At 35.0% G+C, this 12,206-nt stretch overlaps 1 protein-coding gene across 1 annotated transcript in view; it reads left to right on the top strand.

Moving 5' to 3' along the window:
• Window positions 1-12,206, top strand: part of LOC136038077 (endosome/lysosome-associated apoptosis and autophagy regulator family member 2-like) — a 160,363-nt gene that overhangs the window by 81,987 nt on the left and 66,170 nt on the right. Inside the window, exons 4-7 of the mRNA XM_065721073.1 lie at window positions 522-729; window positions 5,115-5,262; window positions 8,276-8,707; window positions 10,719-10,854. Coding sequence (XP_065577145.1) covers window positions 522-729; window positions 5,115-5,262; window positions 8,276-8,707; window positions 10,719-10,854 — 924 coding nt within the window. The remainder of the gene's footprint in view (window positions 1-521; window positions 730-5,114; window positions 5,263-8,275; window positions 8,708-10,718; window positions 10,855-12,206) is intronic.

Raw genomic sequence — 12,206 nt, 5'->3', positions numbered from 1 at the left:
TAGGTATTTATAACTTACGAGTGGGTGATCGGATCTTAATGAATTTTGATATATAGAAGGACATCGTGACTCAGAGCTCCTATTTTAAATCCTGACCGGCATTAAGCCTCTTATTTTCCTTTTTAAATCAATCTATTGATTCATAGAATTTTGTTAGAGCTCATACCATATGATCTCTTGGCTCTTAGCTCTTCTCGCCTCGTCACAAGTGCCTTATGAGCTCTTAGCTCTTGTTTTTTCTTAATAAATGTTTTCTCAACCAGCAAATAAAAGGCCATAATTTCAAAAATCAAAACAGAATCTGTAGGTTTTTTTTTTTTTTTTTTCTTTTTCTTTACCGGAAGATGTGCAATTACAAAATAATTCAAGCAGTAAAACCAATAATATACAGTTTCTATTTTTTCAGATTAATTATATTTTGATTGTAAATAACATCAATCTTTTAAAGCGACAGTTTTATCTTGAATGAATATGCTCGGAAATGTTAATCCACTTCTTCAAAATATACATTTATTTTTCAGATCCAAAGTGCCAACTTGGTGAATTCTTCAACATTTCTTCACTAGAATGTGAATCTTGTCAACCTGGGACATATTCTATTGGAAATGGAGTGGTTTTTAATATGTGGGAAACAATACCTAAAGCGTTCACTGTGGAGACAGAACCATTTGCGCCAATCAGAGAGGAATCTTTGATGGATGATCCGGACAAGGAGGAATGTCCTCAAAGGTTAATCAGTTTTTCACATTTACTCACTTGTTATAACAAGAAGTATTATGGTCAGCTCTTGCTTTCTAGAAAGGTATCTTTCACATTTAGCTGAGCTAGGTCGTAAAAGTATAACAGATTTACCGAAATTGATATTTGAGCTGACCTAAGAAATTTTGTACACTTGTATCTACTTCTTTCTTCAAAACATTAAAGACATTTTCCTAAAGGTTTTTTGGGCTATAAACCTGTGGCTTGTAACACAAATGGAGACGAAAGCTGTCAAATCTCATAGGATGAGACCATGTAAAAGCCTCCTGTTTTACGTAAAAAAAACACAATTTTGTTTTTAAACACATATATCGAAAATAACCCCTAATACATATATTTAACCTAACACATATATTTAAAAACACATATATCGAAAAAAAACCTCCTTCATGGCAGCTTTTGCACGATTATGCATCACAAAACATTGTTTTAATAAGAATAAAATGAATCAACTTAGTTAAATCAAGGATTAAGATAAATATCCATATAAACCATTTACCTTGTATATGAACAACGTGACTTTCCAGAAATGAATGTGCCACCGTGCAGCATTACTTCCTCAGGAACTAGGGAGCTCGAACTATAGCTTTTTGATGCTTTTAGTCGATTGGCCATCTTTTTGCTAGATATTGTTTGGTGCAACAAAATGGCAGAAAACGCCACTCTCGCGTTGTACATATATTAGACCACTAAAAACGTCACTAAAACTATAAATTTCTGGTCGAATAAGCCCTCCCCTGATCTTTTAGTACCTCTGGCTCGGTACAATTGCTTCTGAAAAACAAAGAAAAGCAATCCGTGATCTTTCTTCTGGAGAAAAGATAATGCAAGAATTCCACATTTTTGTAGATAGAAGCTTCAAAATTTTGCAGTAGGGTTTTCCGGTATGCTGAATCTGATGGTGTGATTAAATTAATAAAAAAAAGTGTTTCGACCAAAAGTAAGGAGCAACATTACAATTTAAAATGTTCTGATTCTAATTACACGGCCCTCGTGTTACAAGAATCGTTTTTAAAGAATTGAGACAAAAGCTCCAACTTTAGAGCAAAGAGCGGGGTATTTAAGAGGGTCAGCCCCCATCATATACTTAATAATTTCTGTTTGTTTTAAGTTTTAATGTTGCTTCTTACTTTCGAAATAAAAAAAAACTTTTTTTATTTAATTTCAAATCTTTTTCCAAATAAACCCAGGAAATCCTCCCCCCGTGTAAAATTTCCCCTTGTGAAATTCCTCATAGAAAGTTTCACCCATGTAAATCTTTTCCACCAGCAAATTCCATTCTTGCTGCGAATCCCCCCAGAAAACTTCTTACCGACGACTCCGCCTGAAAAATACTCCTTAACATACTTTCATTTGAAAAAAAAACACTTTTTTTATTTAATTTCTGGTCCTTTTTAAGGCCAATGAAGAATCCCCCTGTGTGGAAAATATTTCCCGGGAATCCCCCTGCCAATGGAGAGTTTCTCCCACAGATAGTTACCCCATGGAGAATGTCTCCAGGTGTGATTCCCTTATGAAGATTTTCTCCTGTGTCGATCCCTTTGCTACTTAGAAATCCCCAAGAGATTCCATCTCCACTTAAAATTTTCCCCCTTTACAATTCCCCAAAGTATCTACGGATGTAGAATGGGGTCGCCTACGAGAAAGTAAGACAAATAAAACGAACTTTGTATGCGAGTTCTGGTAAATTCCCCCTGTGTAACACCCGTTAACTTCCATCCCAATGGGAAATTCTCCGCGTAGAAAATTCATTCCAGAAAATCCCCACTGACAAATGTCGGAATACTTTCATATAACAAATACTAAAGTTAGGTTAAAAGTTAAATTTAAAGTCAGGTTGGGTTAAGTTAGGCTATAAATCTCGCAAATGGATTAATAACCTAACCTAATCCGAACCTTGCATAAAAATGAAAAAGTTTACTGTCAACGCTGTCTAAATCCAAGGAGAAGAAAAAGGTATTTCAGGTATTCACCGGTGAATGTCGACATTCATGACTTTAACGGTAACATATATCGGAACCAGCAAAAAAGTCAATTCTTTTAATTTTCAGGGTTTTACTACGATTAACTCGATTAACGATTAACTTCGTTACCATGAGCTGTTTGACAGTTCGTTACCACGAACTACGTTAAAAATTCTACAGAGCATGCACTTCAGTTGTCTATGATGTTGATTGACGGTGACCTTGATCACATCTTGGAGTTATAATTGCGTTTTTATATTTTTTTTAAAGGTGTTTGACTATGTGAACCACGAAACTTTACCTTGCAAGTTAGATACATCTATATATATAAAAATATATATATATATATATATATATATATATATATATATATATATGAATAAGTTGTTTGTTTGTGTGTTGACTGACGTCATGTTTGTGTGTCAACTGACGTCATTATAAGGATTGAGCATTATGCCGTTATGAAGTTGTTTGCCGACTCACGTCATGTTTGTCGACTGACGAAATTACAGACTGGGACACCGGGACACAAATGACGACCGGGACACAGAGAATATAAATGACGACCGGGACACTCAAAGAGAAATTACAGACTGGGACACCGGGACACAAATAACGACCGGAACGCAGGGAATATAAATGACGACCGGGACACAGGGACACAGCTACAACGGGGACCTCGGGGGCACAGGGGGATATATAAATGACGACCGGGACACAGGGAATGTTCGATTAGCAATCACCATCAACAAAGCGCAAGGGCAATCATTAGAATAATGAGGTATAGATCTGAATACGGATTGTTTTCCCATGGAAAACCGGGACACAAATGACGACCGGGACACAGGGAATATAAATGACGACCGGGACACTCAAAGAGAAATTACAGACTGGGACATCGGGACGCAAATGACGACCAGGACACAGGGAATTTAAATGACGACTGGGACAAAGAGACACAACTACAACGGGGACGCCGGGGGGCACAGGGCGGATACATAAATGACGACGGGGACACAGGGAATGTTCGATTAGCAATCATCATCAACAAAGCTCAAGGGCAATCATTAGAATAATGAGCTATAGATCTGAATACAGATTGTTTTTCCCATGGACAATTATATGTTGCATGTTCAAGAGTCGGTAAACCTGACAATCTATTTATATGCACAGACAATGGGACAGCGAAGAATGTTGAATATTCGCAAGTTTTACGTAGTTAAAAACATATATATATATATATATATATATATATATATATATATATATATATATATATATATATATATATATATATATATATATATATATATATATATATATATATATACATATATATATATATATATATATATATATATATATATATATATATATATATATATATATATATATATATATATATATATATATATTCACAGGTGAGACACAGGGACACAACTACAATGGTGCGTAACTAATATGGCGCGTAACGACTTACGTGCGAGGGGGGCTTGGGGGGCGCAAAGCGCCCCCACCAACTAGGTGTCTGATATAAGAGGTGTCTAGGTGTCTGATTGTCTGATATAAGAGGAAGACTTCCGAATGTGTAGAAGTCTTACCTAAGTGAAAGAAAGTAATATTTAAAGGTTGGAAATCAAGCTACGTATGATATGACTATGGATAGGGAGTTCTACAGGGATCTGCCCATGGCCTATTATTATTTGCTGTACATGTTACCCGTAATGTCAGAAGTAAAATTAAGGTTCTCCAACTTCTTCAACGCCTCAGAGCTTTGTAGAATTTGGCCTAAAAGGTTTCAGCAAACTATTAACCAAGAAATTTCCTGAAAATACGGATTTAAAATTGATCATCCTTACTCTTACTAATATATTCCTTTTTTGTCGTTCGACGTTAATGTTTGATACAATTAATAATATCGTCTTAGAGTTTTTTTAAAGCATATTTTTAACTACTATATGTCTTCATAATTTAAACGCATATATATTTTTCGGCCACATTGTGGAACGACCTAGTCATAATTTTCTTGTTGCCAGGTCTTGCTATGTTTTTCGAGTTATTTACCAGTAGTAGCTGTGCTTGAGTATGTGCTCAAGTACTTTTTGTGGAAGTTTGAAAAGTTTTTTTTACTAATATTTATAACTGAATTAGTACCTGAGTGCTGTTAGCCTGTTGGCAGGTAATATCCTTTCTGTGCTAGATTATATATTGAAACATGTGTTGGACGTTGAAGTTGGCATAACGAACCGCTAGATTTTTTTTTTGGTAAATCTGTGTCCGATAAAATGATACGCTTGAAAAAAAATATCTATAAAATTGTATGATCTAAATTATCTTTGCAGATTTACTATCATCAGTGGATAATCCGATTCTAAACAGTCGCTCTTCTAGGTCAGCGTGGCAGCCAAGAGGGACATATTTAGGATTTTTTGGAGGCTCTTGTGTTGCATCTCTTTACCTGAATGTCAACCTTGTATCCCAGGGCTTTGTATTAACTGAATACCAATATGCAGACGAAGACGTTATTTTTGAATTACAGGTATTAAGATTAAATTTATATTTCCGCTGTGTTTATATTAATCATGGTGAGAAACGTTTTAGTTTCAATAAAGTTTCTTTGCGCTTTGACTATCTATAATGCTGAATCAAATAATTGCCTCTTAGTTTTGTATATATAGCTTGTTTTAACTTCCTTTTCCCAGCATTTTGGTAATATGGACTAGCAAGAAAGATGTCACTGTATTAGAAAGCTTTCTAATCTCATATTGTATTCCAATTAAAAAGTTTAATCATATAGGTTTTTTAGCACTTATAATTTTTGTGCATGAATTTCCACGTTCGGTGTGAAAATGTCTTATAGAATAATCATGGTTGCTGCGAAAAACTGCCCAGTGAGAAAAAACTGAAATTTTGTAGCTGGTTCAGGAATTTTATTTTCGAAAATGGGGGTTTAACCCCCTAAAATTCATAGAATCTTAATGAATATTCAGATTCAGCGTTTCAGAGAACCCTACGATTTGATGTTTCAAGCTCCTATCTGTAAAAATGTGGAATTTCGTACTTTTTGCCAGAAGACAGATTACGGATGCGTATTTATTTGTTTTTTTTATTTCCAGGGGGTGGTTGTATCGACCCAGTTTTCCTAGAATGTTGTGAGAGGGCTCATCCTAACGGAAGTTGAAATTTATAGTGACCAAAAGTTGTAGGGCAACTAGGCTCCCTCCCACGCTTATTTTTGTCCCAAAGTCAACAGAAATTCTTTCGTATATGAAAGGGGCTGTCCCCTTCTCAACGCCCCGCTCTTTACGCTTAAGTTTGACTTTTTTCAGAACTCTACTTTTTAAAATAATAAAACACTTTAGTGTAAAGAGCGGGGCGTTGAGGAGGGGACAGCCCCTTTCATATAAGGAATAATTTCACATCATCTTTAAGCTTTAATATCGCTCCTTATTTTCATTTAAAAAAGCTGTTTTTTTATTTAAAAAAGACAGGATTTACTATTGGGAAAGGAAAAAATGTTTCAACCTTGTTGTGCCCCAAAAGAGTTAAGGAGCTCTTTACTTTTCTTTGAAAAGCTTGTCTTGTGGAATTTTTTTTTTAATTAATAATCATTCAAAGAACTTTACTTAAAATTAATTAAACACGAGAAATAACCTTACTAATGAGGATAAGGCATATGCAGAATTTACTTAAAAATGTCGATTTGTTAGTAAATTCTCCATATGTCTTATTCTCATTAGTAAGGTTATTTCTCGTGTTTAATTAATTTTAAGTAAAGTTCTTTGAGTGATTATTAATTTAAAAAAAATTCGACCCCTTCCTCTCATCCGATTTGACTAAATGAACCACTTAATAATGAACCTTGCGCTGACAAACTCTAATGCGCTTTCTTAGGGGTGGGTTCCAGCAAATTCATTTAAGAGCATCAGAGTTTTTGAAGGCAAGATTACCTAGTCTCGAAAACCACTTCTTAGTTAGTGCCACTTTTTATATTCCGTTCTTTTACTAGCCCAGTAAGTACTGAAAGATAATGCTTTTTATAATTGAATTGGCGGTGAAAATTTGATGTATTATACTGATGCCATTTGAAATAAAAAGCTTAGAAACATAAATTTTTCCTCACTAAGAAGTCCATGGTAACACCATAGCATGGTTCAAAGAATCGGAAGCATTTGTCAAATTTTTATGTTTGTAAGCTCTTTATTTCAAATGACATCAGTATAATACATCAAATTTTCACCACCAATTCTATTATAAAAAGCATTATCTTTCAGTGCTTACTGGGCTATTAAAAGAACGGAATATAAAATGTGGCACTAACTAAGAAGTGGTTTTCGAGACTAGGTAATCTTGCCTTCAAAAACTCTAATGCGCTTAAATGAATTTGCTGGAACCCACCCCTAAGAAAGCGCATTAGAGTTTGTCAGCGCCAGGTTCATTATTAAGTGGTTCATTTAGTCAAATCGGATGAGAGGAAGGGGTCAAAATATTCATACTTTGTACATAATTAAAACACGATGCGTATAGCCTATCCGTTGCGAATGGGCACCATTTTTTATTTATGTTTTAAGTATGTATATCAAAGGCATCTGGATAACTCTGGTATCTAGAATATCAAAAGCTGCCTACGGATGTCTAACTATTCACGGTTCTTTAATTAAACAAAAATTTTCCTTTACATAGTGTGAAATTCCCTTTCAGAGTTTTCTCATATCCTCATTGTGTGTTTGCACACAGCACACCTTCGGACCTGCAAGCTTGAAAATATCAGCAGGAGTTTTTATAGGAACTGAGTAGAAAATAATTTAGTTCCAAAAGTGAAGGTCATGGCCATTCGCTCTTAAAAATTTTGAAACTACACAGTTCGACTCGAAAAAAATGCCATGTCGGCCATATCGGATAAGGTCTATTTTTGCGCTAACAGTGTGAGATTATTACCACACGGTCAGTACCTTACTTCAGATAGAGACGTATGTGTAGACTACAGACGGCGTCTCGATCTGGACAAAGTTCAATAGTTGGCGGATGGAGGGCCCGCTTTTTTCTATCTCAACAGTTTTTCTCACTCTCCGCCCCGAAAGTCTCCAGCTCGGCAAATTGTGTCCTCTAGTCATTTTCTAGTGTTTTTTATATGTGGTGTTTTATTTCATTTTTTTGGCGCTAAGCGGAATCATGGTTTTATAAAAAGTGCTTAATATGATATACCACGTAACGTTTGGCTTTAATTAAATAATTTGTGTTAAATACCAAAAACTGTTTTCTATTATTTTTGTTATTAATCCTCATTGTTAAGGGATATCACTGTTGATTGGACGAATTTAAAAGTGAATAGTGTGTTCTGATGGAGAACTTCTAATATATTAAGACACTGAAAGGAGTGATCATAATAAAAATTGATCGCTTCCATTGACAGGAGCAGGGAATGGAACGGCGCTTACGGTCAGATTCCATGCTGATCACTTCAGCTTACAATTGACGATCAGTAGCAACGTCATCTCGATCTATCAGATCATCACTTATAAGCAGTATGTTAATGCAATGCTCTTTTCTAGATTGATGATGACAAGTGTAATCCTGTAGTTAGTGCTTATGATAAAAATCGATGGCCTGCATTGACAGCAGAAGGAAATTGGACAACACATAAAGTCAGATTACAGGCAGGTCACTACAAGCTGAACTGGCGTGCAGTTGCAGCTTCATCTAGATCTATCAGACCATTACTAATAAAAAGCATCTTAATACAAGGAACTACTGACTTGAGTCAATGTGTTCTATGTCCTGCAGGCTCATATTCAACAATAGCAGGATCTAGTGACTGCAGAAGGTGTCCGGTAAATCAGGTGTCATCAGTCGGAAGTATCAAGTGTAGGTCATGCCCAAATGATGAATATGCTAATGAAGCTCAAACTGAATGCGTGCCCAGACCTGCTTGTACAGCAGCTGACTATTATGAAGAATATTCAAAATGTGATGGCAATAACAAGGTGAGTAAAGCCATATAAATGTTTGCATATTATTTAGTTAACTAGCGTGTAAAAAGCGGCGAGTCTATTACTATGAGCATTCACTACTGCACTACTTGATCTTTAGCTTAGTCGTCAATTATCTTTTAATATAATGCTTTACACTATAAGCATCTTTGCAAGTTCTAAAATATCAAATTATAAGCGAGAACATAATTAAATCTTAAAACAATCACAACATTGTTGGTAGGGTGGGAATATACAACTTTCTGGGCTTTTTCCTCATTTTACAAGCAGTGGTTTGCTAGGCCGTATTTTAATTTTCTAAGAGATAGCAAAAGCAAATAATCAAATACACAAGATAGGTTTGGTATTTACCAGAAGGGTGGATTTTCAAAAAGGTATGGCCGTCAAAGCTCACAGTGAAATCGTAGGTCTCACTAAACTGGGTTTTTGGTACCCAGGTCAATGTTTTTTGGGATCTAAAGTTGACGCAGTATTTTGCCAATTTCGAAACCCAAAAGCATCCAAAGTCAGAATAACCACTTGCTGTTTTCCGTGCCCTATGACATCCAATAAATTGGTTAGCTACTTTTAGATGAGCATGAAATAAGTAAAGAAACTGATTTTTTTTTTCTGACGCTAAGCGGTCATTCAGATTGAGATTTTACTCGCACCAAGATTTGACTTGTTTAAAAAGCTCGTGTCTCCTGATGGTAGCATTTAGATTTGTGCGGCTAATAACATGTGAGGCTATATGTTTTCACTCATTTCAAAAAGGGTAGCCAATTCTAATTATAAAAAACATTTCTGAAGAATAACAGCAATCTTAGAATATACCCTTATGTCGTGGAGTTGCTTAAAATTCTGGTACCCTCGGAAAAACTGATAATATCGATTATATGGGACTACCTTCTCCCACATATAAGGCATCGGTGGTAAAAGTTGAGTAGGTAGGGGGTTGTAAGTGGTGGGGGGATTTGAACATATGCCCTATTCAACCCTTTGTAATAGTACTATGTTCAAACCATAGTTGTTAACCATAGATTTATACCATGGCTACCGTAGTGGAGGGAAACAGAATATTGTCTAAATGTACCATTTTTTCCGTTAAACATTTTCTCTTGACGCAATGTTTTCTCTTTGCAGCTAATCAACAAGGGCAACTTCATGATTACACCGAAAAATAAAACTCCTTATCACTTTCCCATCTGAAAAGAAAAGTTTAAGTTGTGTGTATGTATATGTAAATGATAGTAACAGATGATGGTTAGATAATAACTTTCAGGAATGTAAATGATAGTCCAGAGCCTTCATACTTCGCTTCAAGCTCATGTTTGATGAGCGCAGACGCATTGTCTTTCAAAAATATGTTTTAAATAATAGCTCGATATTTGATCTATTCTATTTTCTTTTTTTGTGATCCAGCCCATTGTTTGACTTAAAGGGCTATAGCCCCATTCTCTAGCTTTCGCTAATTAATGCTAATCTTCACGTTAAGATTGCATACTTTTCGGATCCTTTGTACAATTCATCCTTTTTTCAATATTTTCACTTCCCTCTTCCTCCCATGGCTTCCTGAAACAGAACCCTTTCAGAAAAGCGTACGTGATCACTACTTGCATAAGCAAGACTGCTTAGAAAACTGAAGTCCATGCCATGATCATAGATAGCTGGACAACAATCTTCCTTGAGCTAGCTGCCCTCTCCCTTCTAATCCAACTCAAGGACTAAAAAACATTCGTCATCAGATTCTTCCTTGTTTAATCAAAATTATCGTTGTACCCTATTGCCTTCATAAATATGTATACTGTCATTTAGTCTATATGATGTTTTTATTATCCTAGGGAGCTGAAAATAGAACTATTTCCCGGTTTTGGAACAAAAGAGACACCTAAAGATATGCTCTTAACTACTGAAAATCACTAGATGCAGGGTTAGAATCGCTCTTTACTGTGAGTTTTAAAGAGCTTTATTGACAATACAACTTGCAATTAAAAGTTTCAATTGATTACATAATGTTCTCATCTAGACAACAGTTAGTTTCAACTGGTTTTCTCCTAAAGTTTGCCGTGACGATCTAGCAGAATCTGATCAGCTACCCGTAGAAAAGCAAAAGAGAGATTGTCCACCATGCAACCCAGGAATGGAATTCAGTGCCGAAAGCGGTAATTTCATTTTCTTATATTTGACATTCTACACATCAAAAATTTTGGTAGAAAGTGGAGATTGGTAAATTTGACTTAAGATTGAAGCATCTAGACATGTTTCATACGTAGATCCTACCAAAAGTAAATGAATATTATACATGCTTCTGTGGAGTTTTCCCGAACCTGACAATATATCCAAAAGTTTAGTGTTTTCAATTGATGTCTTTAGTTATTAGTGGTAAAAAAAAACATGATTTATAAGGTAAGTTTAAAACTGTTACTCGTTATAAGTTTCAACTTTGCTCTTTACTCCAAGGAGATATTTTATTTAATTAACTTATTTTTGTTTTCAATAAAAAAAAAACGTAAAAAAGGGGTCCATTACACTTCCTAATATCTTTCAAATTTAATTCCCTGATATTTAAGGTTCTTTTACTTCCTAAAATCTATCAGCTCAAGATTACATTTTCTTGTTTTAGAACTTTCAAAAGTGAATATGAATACACCCTCTGCATCTTATTCCAGAAACAAACATTTTGTTTTTATTTCTTAGTTAAGATAGTTCGGATTAAGAAGAAATTTTGAAGAATAAATAATACTTTTGGTGATATTATTTTTTAATTCATCAATATTATTAGTGAGCGAAGAACCTTATCATGCAATTTATCTTTCCAGAGCTTCAGTTACACTTGTTAAACATAATACAGTTTGTGTTGATACACTGTAAAGAAGGACGAATTCGATTAACAGATATTAAATGAGGCATAAAGAATAGAGTCTAGGAAGACAGTTGTGAAAATTGTAAAAGTCATTGAGCAAATAAGATAGAAATGGAATCATTGAAGAAGAAGAGGGTAGATATACAGTGATTATTATTTCCTGAATGAACAACAAGTCATGAAAAAGAAAATAAGACTTGGTTCTTTCTATAATAATATTTGCACCATAACTATACACAAGCCTGTATCCAGGATTTTTTTTTTCGGTTGGGGGTAGGGCTACAGAAGGATTTTTCGGTGGGCGAGGGGGTTCAAAACTTCAAAACACATAAAAAATATCTTTACATTCATTTTTTTACGTTTTTATGAGTCGGACATACATTTTGGGAGGGAGGTTCAAGCCCTTTAACCCTCTCCCCCTGAAGGACTAAACAGGTCAAATTGGTTGTAGTTTGGTCATGGAAGTTGGAACGGAAGGGGAGAGATTCGCTTTAGAAGTAATTTGATTGTTCAAATTTTCAATTCCAACATTTAATTGTCACTCCAATATAGATCCAAATTTGCTTACATTGAAACGCCTAACAAGTGCTGATAAAGTCCTATTCCTTCTGTTTTAGATCCACATACTACTCCATGAACGTCGAACTTCAT

The sequence above is a fragment of the Artemia franciscana genome, chromosome 17 (genome assembly GCF_032884065.1).
Source record: "Artemia franciscana chromosome 17, ASM3288406v1, whole genome shotgun sequence".
Classification (NCBI taxonomy): Eukaryota; Metazoa; Arthropoda; class Branchiopoda; order Anostraca; family Artemiidae; genus Artemia; species Artemia franciscana.
The sequence above is the reverse complement of the archived record's forward strand: the minus strand, read 5'-3'. Positions and strand labels throughout refer to the sequence as shown.